The sequence below is a fragment of the Micropterus dolomieu genome, linkage group LG21 (assembly GCF_021292245.1).
Source record: "Micropterus dolomieu isolate WLL.071019.BEF.003 ecotype Adirondacks linkage group LG21, ASM2129224v1, whole genome shotgun sequence".
Taxonomy (NCBI): domain Eukaryota; kingdom Metazoa; phylum Chordata; class Actinopteri; order Centrarchiformes; family Centrarchidae; genus Micropterus; species Micropterus dolomieu.
In genome coordinates, this window is record NC_060170.1 from 24,824,305 (window position 1) to 24,838,889 (window position 14,585).

At 39.4% G+C, this 14,585-nt stretch overlaps 2 protein-coding genes across 6 annotated transcripts in view; one reads left to right on the forward strand and one right to left on the reverse strand.

The window, feature by feature from the left end:
• Nucleotides 1–2,581, reverse strand: part of tmem167a (transmembrane protein 167A) — a 14,835-nt gene extending 12,254 nt beyond the window's left edge. Inside the window, exons 1-2 of the mRNA XM_046035138.1 lie at nucleotides 2,430–2,581; nucleotides 999–1,108 (exon numbers count right to left, since the gene is read on the reverse strand). Of these exons, the coding sequence (XP_045891094.1) occupies nucleotides 999–1,108; nucleotides 2,430–2,432 (113 nt within the window). The 5' untranslated portion in view covers nucleotides 2,433–2,581. The remainder of the gene's footprint in view (nucleotides 1–998; nucleotides 1,109–2,429) is intronic.
• Nucleotides 2,531–14,585, forward strand: part of LOC123960413 (DNA repair protein XRCC4-like) — a 30,376-nt gene continuing 18,321 nt past the window's right edge. For all 5 annotated transcript variants that reach the window (XM_046035127.1, XM_046035126.1, XM_046035128.1 and 2 more), the window contains exons 1-3: nucleotides 2,531–2,665; nucleotides 7,621–7,762; nucleotides 8,547–8,749. In XM_046035127.1, coding sequence (XP_045891083.1) covers nucleotides 7,624–7,762; nucleotides 8,547–8,749 — 342 coding nt within the window. In that variant the 5' untranslated portion in view covers nucleotides 2,531–2,665; nucleotides 7,621–7,623. The remainder of the gene's footprint in view (nucleotides 2,666–7,620; nucleotides 7,763–8,546; nucleotides 8,750–14,585) is intronic.

Below are 14,585 nucleotides of genomic sequence, written 5' to 3' on the forward strand. Positions count from 1 at the left end.
ATTATCGCTTGCACAGTGCTCCTTGGGATGTTTAAAGCTTGGGAAATCTTTTTGTATCTAAATCCGGCTTTAAACTTCTCCACAACAGTATCTCGGACCTGCCTGGTGTGTTCCTTGTTCTTCATGACGCTCTCTGCGCTTTAAACGGACCTCTGAGACTATCACAGAGCAGGTGCATTTATACGGAGACTTGATTTCACACAGGTGGATTCTATTTATCATCATTAGTCATTTAGGTCATTTAGGTCAACATTGGATCATTCAGAGATCCTCACTGAACTTCTGGAGAGAATTTGCTGCACTGAAAGTAAAGGGGCTGAATAATTTTGCACGCCCAATTTTTCAGTTTTTTATTTGTTAAAAAAGTTTGAAATATCCAATAAATTTCGTTCCACTTCATGATTGTGTCCCACTTGTTGGTTCTTCACAAAAAATTACAGTTTTATATCTTTATGTTTGAAGCCTGAAATGTGGCGAAGGTCGAAAAGTTCAAGGGGGCCGAATACTTTCTCAAGGCACTGTATGTCAGGACTTTTTCCTCCTTCTATAGTTGAAATGGTACCATAAACTGCATGCCAAAACATACTGTTAAATTCTGACCTAGCTTATTTGGCAAGAACACTGTATATACCAACGATGAATACCCAAAGGTAATATAGTAACATAAACCAACTGATTTTGAGGACAAAGATAACTAATCTCAGTTTTCACCAATTTATTCTGGCCATGTCAACAAACATGCTAACGTTTCATCCGAGTGACGTTCATCAGAGCATTGGGAAAAATGGAAGACATCTCATTTATATACAGGAGTTGGCAAGTGATTGGCTTGAATGTATGAAAGTATAGTAACACTCAAATTATTTTGTTATGCATTTTGACATGACATTGTGTCCCGTTTATAATTGCCAAGACAGGTATTTGAGGGGACAACTAATCACTGTGAAGACTTTAAGGCTGCTTCATTGTTAAGTATCTCAAATAGTATCTGATCATACCCGGTCTTGTTCTTGTCTAGCAGGCTGGGAGCCATTGCTCTGATGTAGGCACAGGTACAGATCAGGAGGAGAATCACTGTGAGCAGTGACTGGAAGTTGAAAATGGCCGACTGCAAAATGAAAGAGAATTATATATTTAGTACAGACATAATAAAGTGCATTTTAACAAGTCATAAAACCCACTGAATTCACCTTAATTAACTTTCTGTGTGTACATATACTAATTTACAAGACCAGCCACATGCCTAAAGAGGTATTGTGGTTTCAGAAAAATCCAAATCTCATACTGCATATACATTTACTCATTTGGCAAACACTTTTATCCAAAGCGACTTACATTTGTGGAACAACATACAAGCATAAATACAGTAAGAGGTTGACAAGTGACAACAGATACTTCCATGTACCAAAATGGAGACCCAAGTCTGCTCTGATTTTTTTTTTTTTTTTTATGAAACCCCTTCTGGACCTTCCGTTTATACTCAGAAAATTATGTGCATTAATCCAAAGAGACAGTGTCTGTTCATGTAATATCATTCTGGGATGATCTCATATGCACCCTTAACTAATAAAATCCAGAATTTACCTTTTGAATATTACATATCACTAACATAGTGATAGACACGCTTTTAGGATAATTCAACATTAGTATACATGTCAAAAGAAAAAAGTATAAACAAAAGAGTCATTTTTTGCCTTGGCACTAATTACACTCCTGCCACAACAAATATGTACAATAATGTTACCATGACCTTGATGCTGGCTAAATTAATGCATGATAAGCAATTTTAAATGCATGTACAATTTGTTTATTAATTTTGTACTTTGTGATGATATGTGATGTCTTCCAGGTGCCATTATCCATCTTACCTGTTGGTTGATGCTACTTGTTTGGTTTAAAATGAAACCAAAGCGTTTAATCAATTGTCTACTTAACCTTAACATTTCTGTCACATAAGGTCTTCGGTTGCGTAATGCCAGTCCACAATATGTTGCTGAACGACACACACATACTTAATGCTCCATGGTCTCTGGTGTGCCTCAGCTACGTGGCACACACAGCCCTCAAAACAGTACGATGTTTGCATTCATTATTTAGTGATACCCTTATACTTTGTTGTCAAAGAACTGGCGTTGACACACGACCGTAACTTACGTGATGATATCCATATATAAAATAATGATATTTAAGAACAGAAACATGCTGTGATCGCTAGATAGCTAAACTTTTAGCCAATCTAATCTAGCCAATGCTAGCTAACGCTAGGTAGTTTAGCATTTACTACACGCCCCGCTTTACACCAAAGGCTAGCATAAGGTGTTGTCACAGAGTACTGCCGACAGACATTAGGCGAAGAATGCGTGTTTTAGATAATGCTTAAAAGAAGCAGCAAAAGAGCAGAAGCTTCTGCTTAATAAAAACAAGCTTACCATTTTTGTTGTGAGTCAAAGCCACATCACACTTCCTGCTCTCTGGAACTTACGTAACCAAAGAGGTTTACGTAACGTCATTACGCTCTGCTCAACAAAACATCGTTTGCTGATTGGCTGAGAACACCAAGAGTTGAAGGTTGAATCTTCTGTCAAAAACTGAGAGAACGGTAATTTTCACTTTCACAAAAAAATCGCTTCGCTTGGACGTCGCAGTAGTTTGCCCATACAATACCGTAAGTCTTTTGAGGAAACGTTGTACATAAGTGTTTTACCCACACATAAATCATAGAGAAATTTGTCCGACTGTACGAGAAAACTGTAATATTCAAGCACCGCGGATCCACTGCAGCAGGTTAAAGATTCAGCGCCCAGCTCGGCGCCTTGCCGTTTAAGTAACGTTATTATCTGCACCGATAATATTACCATACTTTGTTCCAACATGGTGCACCAGTGAAGAAAGTAAGAAGCTAGTTAGACTGCGCTTGCAGGATGCGGAAGTTGTTACAATACTATATTGGTGTAATTAGACTGTGAATAATAATCAATATATATCTTCTGTTATGGGAAAGAGAAGGAAGTGAACATCTGAATCATGCAAATACAGTGCCCAAATACTGCTTGAGTAGTTGTTCACCAGAAAGTTGATTGATCATGTAAAGGCATTTGACGGTCACACTGCGCAGCTTCCAAAATGTAAGCATTTGCTTGAGTTTGGCTATTTCACAAAGTGTAAGTTTAATTCTTTTGTAATTTTGACGCTTGGTCAGACAGCAATTTCAACATCACTTTGGGCGCCGTAATTTGAGATGCACATCGTTTTTGACATGATGTACACTTAACAATTAAGGAAATAAACAAAAAAACAATCCTTAGTTTGAATCCTATAGAGAAATGTATTTATTCATTATTAATTTATTTATAGGTTGATAGTCTAATAGACTTTATTCTCTCTTGATGACGAAAAACAGGCATTTTTGTGGTCAAGAGTTTTCACAATGAAGTCCCCTCCCTCCAGCCAGCCAGCAGCATCTTGATTGCATTTAAGCCATGTTTTGTAAATCCCCCTGGGGTCTTCCTTCCCAGACACTCCTCGACAGCTCTTCATGTAAGAAGAAATCTGTCAGATTTTAAACCACACATAAATTATGTTTTGCATATTTTACTACAAGAGTGTGGATAAATAATATAAAGAGCCTAAGTCTTCGAATGGAGACTTTGGTTCCTAAGAGCAAGAGATGAGCAAGTGTAAGCTTTAAACAGACTCACATTCCTCTTAATGTGATTTAAGTTTTATTGTTTACAGTGCACTGACCAATCAAGGCTACAGTGCATGCATGTCTGATTACTGCAATCAAATCTAGGCTTGATGTAGCCTCAGTATGTGTAATCTTTTTCTGTTTGTACAAAAGTGAACATAAGCTCCAACTGTTTTGTATAACATGATGCCAAGAGTAAAACTATATTCAAGCAATGGCAATATTCGTTTTGAATTTTGATTGTAGGGAAAGTAATACTGGAAGCACTGCAGTGACAATGGTCAATTACTATCTGCTGCAACATAATAAAATTATCAAACAACCACATGTAAAGCTCATCAAGCCCGGCGGCTGCAATCACACATCAAGTGAATCATTTACATATAAGAGGGTTGGGTATGGCAATACTTTAACGTGTCATGACTGGTTTGATTCTGTATTTAGTAAATGGAAGGCCTTGGTGATGTCAAAGAAGACTCACTTGAAGTTTAATTTCCATTTCACTTGGTGTCAGAAGTGGGATCGTTTGGCGGCAGTTTTGACCCTCAAACAGAATAATGTATTGTGCCAACTCTATATTTTTACCCAACCTTACTCTTAAGTGAGAATTGCCTTACATTTGCGATTGAGCATGGCTTAGGTTTTCACAACTGCAACTTATATGTGAATTTTGGAGCTGTGAGAATGACCTGTTATTGTGCAGCTGAATCCAGTGTTCGCAAGATGTTGTAACGTACCAGTGGTTCTCAAACTTTTTCTTTCACTCTGCCATTCAGAAGCCGTAAATAGTTCATGCCCGACACCCCAGCAAAGGTGGTATTATTTTGTATTTATTTATCATTAACAATACAAGTGATTGAAATTAACAAGACTCAGGTTAGCAAAATAGACTTGCTAGCATCAGAGCACTTTTGTTTGTTTATGTCACCACATGAATTACATTCATGCAACTTAGGTCCGCTCAACATCCACAACCCCCTGTAGTGGCTCTATGCCCCCCCCCCCTCCAAGGGGGCCCCCCCACAGTTTGAGAACCACTTCATTATGTGGAAGAGCTGAGGTCAGGAGGACAACACTTGCAGGCTAGCAATGTATGTTTTTTTAAAGGATTGCCCTCTTGTTGAAATTAGTCATCACTTCAATGATTTGAATGTTTGTTGGTCGCTGTTCGACCAGTGTAGTGTGACTCACTACTGTTAGTTTCAGCAGATTACTTTTTTTTTGCAAACATCTGGTGGCACAGTTTTTATTCCCTAATGTGTTAATGACTTAAGTAATATTTATTCCTTGTGTGAGTTCAATGGAATTTGAATTATGTAAATTTAGGATTTATCGCATACACTATCTAGCATACTTTTATTGTGGACAAGGACTCCGTTAGATCAGCTTGCAAGACCACATAACTTCTTCAGCAAAATTATGCTGTTACAATAGCCCTTTTGTTGCTCAGTTTCTGTTCTCACTCCATTTGTTACGTAGTGGCTTAACAGTGTCATCACAGCTAGCAATTAGAGTTAAAATTGTTATTCCCGTTTATGTGAAGGCAGTATGTTCTCTCGGAAGAGTACAGAGACAAATGCATTGTAGTAGCTTTTGCTGTTTTAACCACATAATAATAATATGAATAAAAGAATATACCTTGCCAGTGATGTTTGAGGTGTGTGTCACCAATCTCAAATGTTTTTGCTATGTTGTGGTGACAAGAAATTGCTTAATCTATAAGGAGTTCAGAAAAACATAGTTTCAGCATGTAAGCAAAGGCACATCTTGTCATACAGCACGAGATGGAGCATGACTCTGTCACATTAGCACCTCATGACTGTCTCCTCTGCAAGCAGCAAGAATATTAGTACTAAAAGTGTCTATGGTTAAATTACAGTGTTTTTTCAAATGTGCTCTTTGAGGCATGCAGCAATAAAGTTATGGTGACACTTGACTAATTTTGCCTCAGACATGGTATAAGCCAGTTCAGACAGATTTGTGGACACACGATATATTGTAATACTTGTTATATTTTACTAACAATGTTTCTGTTTGTCAGGTGGCTTAAGATAGCCAATACCTGATAATCATATTGAATTAAAGGCTATGGGACAGTCTGCTGCTGGTTAGAACAGCACTGCTTTAATCTCTGACTGATCATGATAACAGTGAACCAGCCTAAGAGTTCTCCTTTTCATCTTGAAACCTTTGTATAAGAGAAAGCATTCGGGGAAAGTCCAGTGAAAGGACAGTCGGAGCGCGGGCCTAATTGTCAGGGCCCATTAAAGGGACAGTTAACTGCCTTTTTCTACTGTGTATGAGCTCCTAATTTAAGACACACTATGCATAATTAGAGGCTTTCTTTGTGACTTATTTGCAAGGTACTTCCTGCACACAGTTATGTCTTACGGTTTTCATATGCAGTGATGCTGAAGAAATGACAATGAAAAGGTTCAGCAAAAGTATGAAAGTATGAAAAGAGGATAAAAGCTGTCAAAGCTGTAGGGGAGATTTGGTTGATGATTTAAGCATCCCAGTGATTGTGTCTGCCGATCAAGTAACTAAACACGGAAGAGTTCAGGATTGACTTTGAAGGTTTTGCACAGCTCTTCATTCTTGACAGACAGTGCTGTTTATTTAATTGGAGTGTCCTTCTGTCATTACCATAGGGTCATCGTCCCTGCACAACAGATGTTACAGTAAATAATGAGTAGCTGGGCTTACTTTATGAGGTTAAAGTTGAACCCTTCAGCTCCTTCATCTTGTTCAGCCCCTTCGTCCAGCCACACCCCTTCTTGAAGCACAAAGGGTCAACTTTAATCTGTTGGATGGTCCTTTATGCATCTGCACATGTGCATGCTGTGAGTGTGTGTGTGTGTGTGTGTGTGTGAAGGGGTGGTGGGGGGGAGTATAGGTTTGTGGCAAATCTCTGCTGTGTGTCTAATTTAGAATAACCTTGACAACCTGCTCTGTCAGCGTATATGGTGGGGGATGCAAAGAAAGAATACAAAAAAACGTCCTGTCACGTCCTAACTTATAGCACAGTGTCCGAAGGCGCTCATTTTCATATTTTCAAACATGTCCAGCTTGGCTAACTGCCAATTTAGCTGTCCTTTTCCCTCCATCTCCACACACGTTGCCCTGTAGTTAAGTATGGAAGATATCCAACTCACCTCTCACTTCTCATGGAAGCCGTAATCACATGTTCTGGCCTGGACATCCGTAATCAAGTAAAAGTTTCTCAAGCCCTTTAAGAAGACAATGATGTGTAGCCAGTCAACCAAAAGGAAATTTCAAGGACAACCTAATGGATCATTTGTAATCTCTTGTAACTGATCAGTTGCAGTGTATATATTGTATATATTTACAAAATAAAAGAGCATGCTTTACTCATCGTGGTCTGGCATGGCCATGGATATGTTATGCTGTAGATATAGATGATTGACATTTCTCTCCTGCACGTTGCAATCCCTTAGATGTGATTGAATGCATAACTTATAAGGCTGTCGTTGGTATTTGCTTCCTTATTTCAGACATGATGCCTCTTCTGGAAATATCCTATTTCTCCAATCACTCATGCAGCTTCCGATAAATTTTTTTTTATCTAGAGTGTGATGTGCGAGTCGTTTTGCTGGTGGTCAGGAAGCTCACACTCCCACACAGGAAAACAGCCAAAAACTGTTAAACTCCATGAGGTTCCACTGACTCAGAGAGACCCCCATAGGGATGATTATCACTAAATCCAAGTAGTGAAACAATGAGGCGCATTGATGCAACTGGAAGATTAACACAGCCTTACAACATCAAAATGGAATGATTGGAGGGAAGTCTTTGAAGGAGGGCCTAGGACCAAATACAACAGAATATCCTGAATACAATGCAATAGGAAAAATGTACTATAATTGCACCTTGTTAAGAGTTTCTTAACTCCTATCTTTGATTTTCTGCAGATCATGAGTGGTGCAGTCAGAGAGATCACTGTAACTACTGATCCAGGCACCCCGTACTTCCTGCGAGTGGACTGGGCCGTAGATCTGGGTGCTGGGTTCACACTGGCCCTCACTGATGGCAACTCAGCATGGATCGGAGAAGGTAAAGATTTCAGATATGCAAACTGTACAAGAACACATAAAGAATTGAGGACCACTGAAATTATTCACAACAAAACAGTCTCAGTCCACGTTTCTCGTGATTGAACCCACAACTGTAGGCTTATGTGTGCTACAAAGACTTGCATCTATTGACTATTGACTAGACTCCGGGTTGTCACCTGGTCTACAATTCATCAGGCTGTCCACACTGTGCAGGCACCTGGCTGAACCTCATCTCATAATATTGTAATTATTGGTCCTTTAACCAGAGGGACAGAAGTGACCTTGTTTCGTCATCCCTCCTCACTCCTGTGCTGCAGCTTACAGGTGTATAAAGTAGATTAAACTCTACAAGGCTAGTCTTTGTATGTGCATGTCAGTGTTCAGTGTGTGTGTGCTTACATATGGACATTTTCTCTGGAAGGACACCTGGAACATAACTGCTCCCTAGTTTTCTATTGCTGTCCATCTGCAGAGCTGACAGGCAGCGATGGGGTTGTGACAGCTATGTGCGGGCTTCTGGGTCGTCACTGTTTTTGTGTTTGATGTGTTAATAGGGACCCTCAACCCCGTGCGAGCAGCTGTGCAACAGCTGATGTCATTCCCCTTGGTTTCTCCGCTTGCTTCCTTTTAAATCAGTCCATGCATTACTACATAATTAATGTTTATAGTTTGGCTCAGCAGTCTGCTATCACCTCTTTGCCCTCTATCCGGTTTCTTTCAACGTGCGAATGTACAACTTTAAAATTATGCAAAAATGAGAAAAATGCCTTTGTTGTGTCCAGTTTCAGAAGATGAGGTGACAAGGGAAGCCAACGATATTGGAGGCACGAGGGAAAGATATGTTGAGGATCTTCTTCAAGCACTAACAGGAGGTGAAGGGGGAAGAGGAGGAGGAAGGAGAAGAGGCAACAAGGAGGTGTATTCTTTCCACCTCTCTCCAGATCACTGTCATCTCTCATATCTGAAGATCTGTAATGACATCTCGGTGAGCAAAAGCGTTGAGTAGATTTTTAATTATTATATGTTGCGAAATCATAATTGTTCACAGCGTGGGTTAACGAACTATACCTTTATATTTTTTATCATTAACTTTAAACAGACATACAAGCAGCAGCTTTAAGGCTGGGCTGAGACAGACAACAGCATAACAAAATGCCCCCCTCCTCATTTATTTCAATTAGGCAGCTGCGGTAACGCCAACGCAGAGGGCCACAAAAAATGCCGGGTTGTCTGAAAAAGAAAAAAATAAAGTTGAACCCAGCTCAACTTATGCTGCAGAGTGCATCTTCATCCGGCGTGTTGTCCAAGCAAATACATTCAACTGCACATTTCTGGTAGATAACTTTGTAATGTGAAAGCAACAGTTTACCTCACAGTTGTTGTGACAAAAGATACATACATATTTCTATGTATGCAGATTCTATAGACTTTTTTTTATGTTTATCTTAGTTCTGATAGTGAGTTTCATGTGCCTTCACCCCTTCAATTGTCAGTAAGCATACCAATCGGCAATCGGAACAAGCCTAGTAGTTTGATTGATGATTTTTGATTTCTGGAACTGGTTTTGGGTTCTTTGCGACATTGGTCAGGCACACATTATACAGGTAGTTATGGAACCTCTAATAGGTATAGCAAGTAGTATAAAGTATTTCTGATTCAAACTCATGAAGTGAAGTAGGTAGTTTGAAACTCATATTTTGAGGAATCTGTTGTTCAAGATCAGTTTTAGAAAGTTGTTTTCTTAATTATGTTTATTTATCAGTACTGAATTCCACAACATCATGCACTTCCCTGAGGATAAATCCATCTAACGACATACAACAACATAGAGAGGAAGTCTTATTTTTTACAGGGGGCTGTTAAAAAGATAAGGTTTATAGTCTCCTCATATTATAGCAGAATTAGAAAGGCTTGCCTTCAGGCTGCTGTGGAAAATGCCACAGATAGGAATCATTCAGTTTGTTGCCAGTCATCCAGTGGCAACAGTATAAGGTAGTTGTGTAATGGCCGCAGCTCGTAAAAGTTATGGGAAAAAGATTTGCTGATTGAAATTAAGGTGGAGCTAGCTTGCGTTAATGTAACCAACATCCTCGCATTAATGCACATCTCTTTTCAAATGTATGCAACAGTCACTGAAAAAAACTGAAACTGAAAACTGAGACATGTATTCTTACATACAGTGAGTGACAAGCTTGATGGAGTACAGGTCATGGTACTTTCAGTGGATTTTAGTGTTATTCTGTGAAATTGTGAGAGGATTCTGTTGCCTCCAGGGAGCAGGTCACTTGGGGTCTTTGGGAATGCTGTGCAGGTAGAGGACACCCGAGGGAGAAGGCCAGGAGGTTAGGAACACTGTAAAGACCCTGATTTATGGACGGGGCCGTCCCTATCTAACAATGTTAAACAGTTGATTAGTGCCTTTTTCTTTTCTGAAATGCCTCCTGGCTTTCTTTGTTTCTATGAGTGTGTACCATGTATGTGTGCCTATGCGCATGTGTCCCAACATGTGCAGACATCCTGTTTTAGAAGGCTATCAGCCTTTGGGTGCATACTTGACAAAATGGTTATTTCCACTGTGTGTGACTTTGTGTCATGTAACCACATCCCATAATTTAATAATGCAATTATGATATCAAGTATAGAAAGGATGGATATTTTCAACAACACAACAACTGTTAATGCGAAATAAAATCAACAATGATTAAAAAATGTTACTCCTAGGGGTGTAGTAGGGATACCACTGGGGACATCTCATTAGTCAAACAAAGTTTTTTAAAATCTTGAATAGACTGAAAATCAGTGCACCCCTTCAAAACATGAGTAAAATGCACAGAGAGACAAATGAGACAAACAAATAAACAGCAGCCATCATTTGACTTTTGTATTCTAAAGAGGTCATATTATGCCTTTTGGCTTTTTCCCTCTCCTCTGGATCTCCACTTAGCTGTGACACAGCGAAAAACGCATCTAGGGCTGCAGCTAACGATGATTTTAGTATTCGAAGCTTCGATTATTATTATTTCAATGATTCATCGATGCGTCCTTTAAGAAGTACTTTTGCTTGCCAGCTGGTCTCCAAACCATGTTTTGTCAAGAAAACACACATGAAATGTGAAACAGGAAATTAGTTGTTATTATAAAGATGGCGATAATAAAGACAAAGATTCTGGGTGAAATGTTGGATTAGCATACGAAGGTAGCAGGGATTGTCTGAGCTACAGAGAGAGCTGGAGGTGAGTTAAAAGGTGCAGCTCCCCGACACCCAGTTAACTCATGACTGTGTGGTTACAACTCACGGCTGAAAAAAGAGAACAACAAACGCACGTGTGTACATTTTCAGCTGAGGTCTGCTGCTTACTTTGACTAGCCTTCAACTCAACAATCAGTCATGATTTCAGTTTAATGCTAAAGTTGCTGTTACTGTTACCTTGTCTGTTGTCCGCTGGCAGAACACTGGCTGCTTTTTGTTCAGCTGCCGTCGTGCTGTTGCCAAGGCGACATAAGTTTCGTTTTACGGTGGATGGACGGTAACATTACAGAGTTGTTGTTTTCTTTAGCTTGAAATAATCCCATACTTTGGACACTTTCTTCTTTGTCCCTCGCTATTTTCTGTCTCTCCCTCCACTTAGCAAACAGCTCCATTATAGCCACGTCGTGTTCACAGCGTAAGCGCGATGTGCGACAGTAATAAATGTCTGTGCGAAACAGTGTGCTGTAAAGTTACATGGATTAAACGAAGCATCGACGCAAAGAATTTGTGTCGATGCATTTTATTAATCGTTTTAATCGATGAATCATTTCAGCCCTACACGCATTATAACACTCCCCATATGACTATTCAGACACGCCCTCAAACTCAAAAACTTTCTAAGCTGCAGCACACAGTGACAAGACATCCGCCTGTTGACTCCCCTCTGCCTTCCAAACACTAGCTACCCTCCAGGCAGTCAATGGACGTAAAGCTGTTACTGTGATGTAAAGACAGAGCACAGTTATAACTTTATGGATGAAAAATACTTTTGATACAGATTAATAAATCACCACTCTGAAACTATCTATGTCTATGTCTATGTTGCTAAGCTGGTAAGGGGAATGTATACAGCTGAACCGAAGCCGTGTTTGCCGGCTTTTCAGGGCCCGCCCTACTCTGCTTCTGATTGGCTAGTAGTCCTTAACTAGGAACTGCGTATGTGCAACTCCCAACAAAGATCTCGTCGAGGTAAGATGCATCACTTCATAGCTAAAACAGATTGTTCAACATACAGGGTGAAGAGGTGAAAAAACATGGTGTTTTTTGAAAATGAAACCATGTAAACCTGTACTGGTACAACCCCTAAATAAAAGTATGAACCTGAAAATTAGCATAATATGACCAATTTCAAACAAAACATTTTACTGGTTTTACATGCTACAAATCAACTCTCTCATTTGTGTAGGTGGTGGTTGCACAGGGAAAAGTTGTTACCAAAAGCAGCAACTAGACCACACAGAATGATTGACAGAGGCCCAAAGTGTGCTTTTTAAAAATGTGATCCATGCTCACATTGTTGCTGCATTGTTGATGATCATCACTGTGTGTGCAGTATGTGTGTGGTAGAATCCTGGGAGACTGTTAGCATTAAGTGCAAACTACCACTCTTAGTCTAACACCTGCTTCTTTTCTTTTCCCTTTGCTCTCACTCATTAGGCTTTTTTTTTTAACATGTCACAAGTTATAAAGTGGAACGTATTTTCTCAGCCAGATAATTTCAGGGCACAGAAACGACCAAAAATGAGGCAAGTTCCAGTTGGGAACAGAAGAAAGGAGGTTATGGACAAAACAGGTGGTGAACTTAACCTGACATTAATATTTTATGAATATGACCCCCAGAATTTGTAATTTGGGTGTTTGTTGTTAAACTACTACTAAGCAGGTGTTTTACTTGGCTGAGTCAGACATTATCTCCTCCTTAATGTCTGTTTAAGTACCGATCTGTTATTGGTGGAAAAAAAGATTCTAGTGCTGGCACGTCAACAAACACTTCATGTCCTTGCAGATTATGGATGTTTGAGCATTTAAGGAGAATTAACAGATCCTGTATGTCTGTTTAGGCCTACCACAATTTGGCTCCTAAATATGACACACACAACTTGAACTGTAAATCTTTTAAGTTTAGTGTTTTTTTATGTAGGTCAGTTATTGCCTTCATAGCCTCTCTTTTGTGCAGACTTTTTATTTTATTTCATAAAAACTGTCACTATCTTTTGAGCAGCACTTCCAGCTCAGATCTTACTTCAGACCAGCTTCGACCCAGGGAGATTTGGACTCTTAATTCTTGACGGTTGTGGTAATTGAAGCCACAGGATTCTGCGTGAGTCTGGGTGGATGACTGTGGCACTGAATGTTCCATGTTGTATGTTTGTCAAATACAACTTGTGTCATAGTTCACTGGGGATAACAGCTGTGCAGCGTGACACCAGTCACAAAGTTCACTGGAGTAGTCCATGTTTTCTTATTCTGTTTGAATAACCTCACATTTTGAAGTGTGAAATTATACATTATAGACTTGTGAGTGGCTTTGCACATGAACAACTTTTGTCAACATTATTTACAAACTCTAATAATGCAAATTGATCATTTTTAAGTGTGGGCTTTTCCACCAGACAGATCTCAAAGCTGCTCTCAGAGCTGTCTTATTAATCTTTTGCTTGTTTTATTTTTGTGTCCTATACCAAATATCATCAAGCCAAGTATCTAATAGCAAACATCAGCAGGGTTTTTAAATGCAGATGTCTACTTCTGTGCATAAAAATTACTGTAATATATGTTGGCAGAAGACTAGAAATACTGCAAACTGGTGATAAATGACAGGATAAGGTATCCCTTCATCAGGGTTTCCTGCTGTTTTACAAAACATAATGTAATGATTTTCAGCCTCAATTTCTCAATTCACAATCAATTATGAAGCTAATCTGGTGAAAGTTTCAGTCCCACAAAGCAGCCAAAATGCTTTTATTGTGGTTTCAGAAGAACATTTAATAAAATCTGTAATCATCAAAAGCAAAAAAGGACAAATTGGTTACATGTTTGGCTTTTACAGCTGTAGTCACGTTTTTGTTCTGCTTTTACTGTCTGAGAATTTGTGGCACAAATGGAAGCCAGATTTGTATCCTGACAGTCCTGAAGAGTCTGATCCACCGACGCATTTCTTCTGCTGTCACCACCAGCAAGTTCCACCTCACAGTACTTGTAGCTTGTCTCTCTGGTTGATGTTTACAGTATTAATGTGAGTAAACCTTAATAATGTATTCCTGCTACAGACATCTCTGAACCCAGTATTCTAGGCTGATACCAAAGTGAAATTAAGCATTCAAACTGTATCCCCCTGTTCTGATGTTAGTACTGTGTCATAGCATGCCCTGTGTTTATGGGAACATTCATGTTATCGGGGACAGACTGAGTGCTGCCGCCCTCACTTCCTGCTTTTTATCTGGCCTCACGCCTCTGCACAGCAGACGAGGGAGCTGATGGGACAAGCTGATTGCTGCACAATGCCCACACTTCCTATAGTGAGTATCCTTGCCCACCCATGAACACTGTCTCTTTGTCATCATGCACTCACCCACTCACTTCTCTGTTCCCTTCATATATTTTAAATAGAATAATTCACTGGATCACTGACATCTTCACTATATCTTTGCATTCATATGAAATTATAATAATATAAACATTGTGAACAAGTATTATTAGAAGCTGGAGTTTTTGTTTGCAAATTAGATGAATATGCTAGTGATCTAGTTAGAGGCTTCAATGATGCCAGTTTCCTTTAATATCACTGATT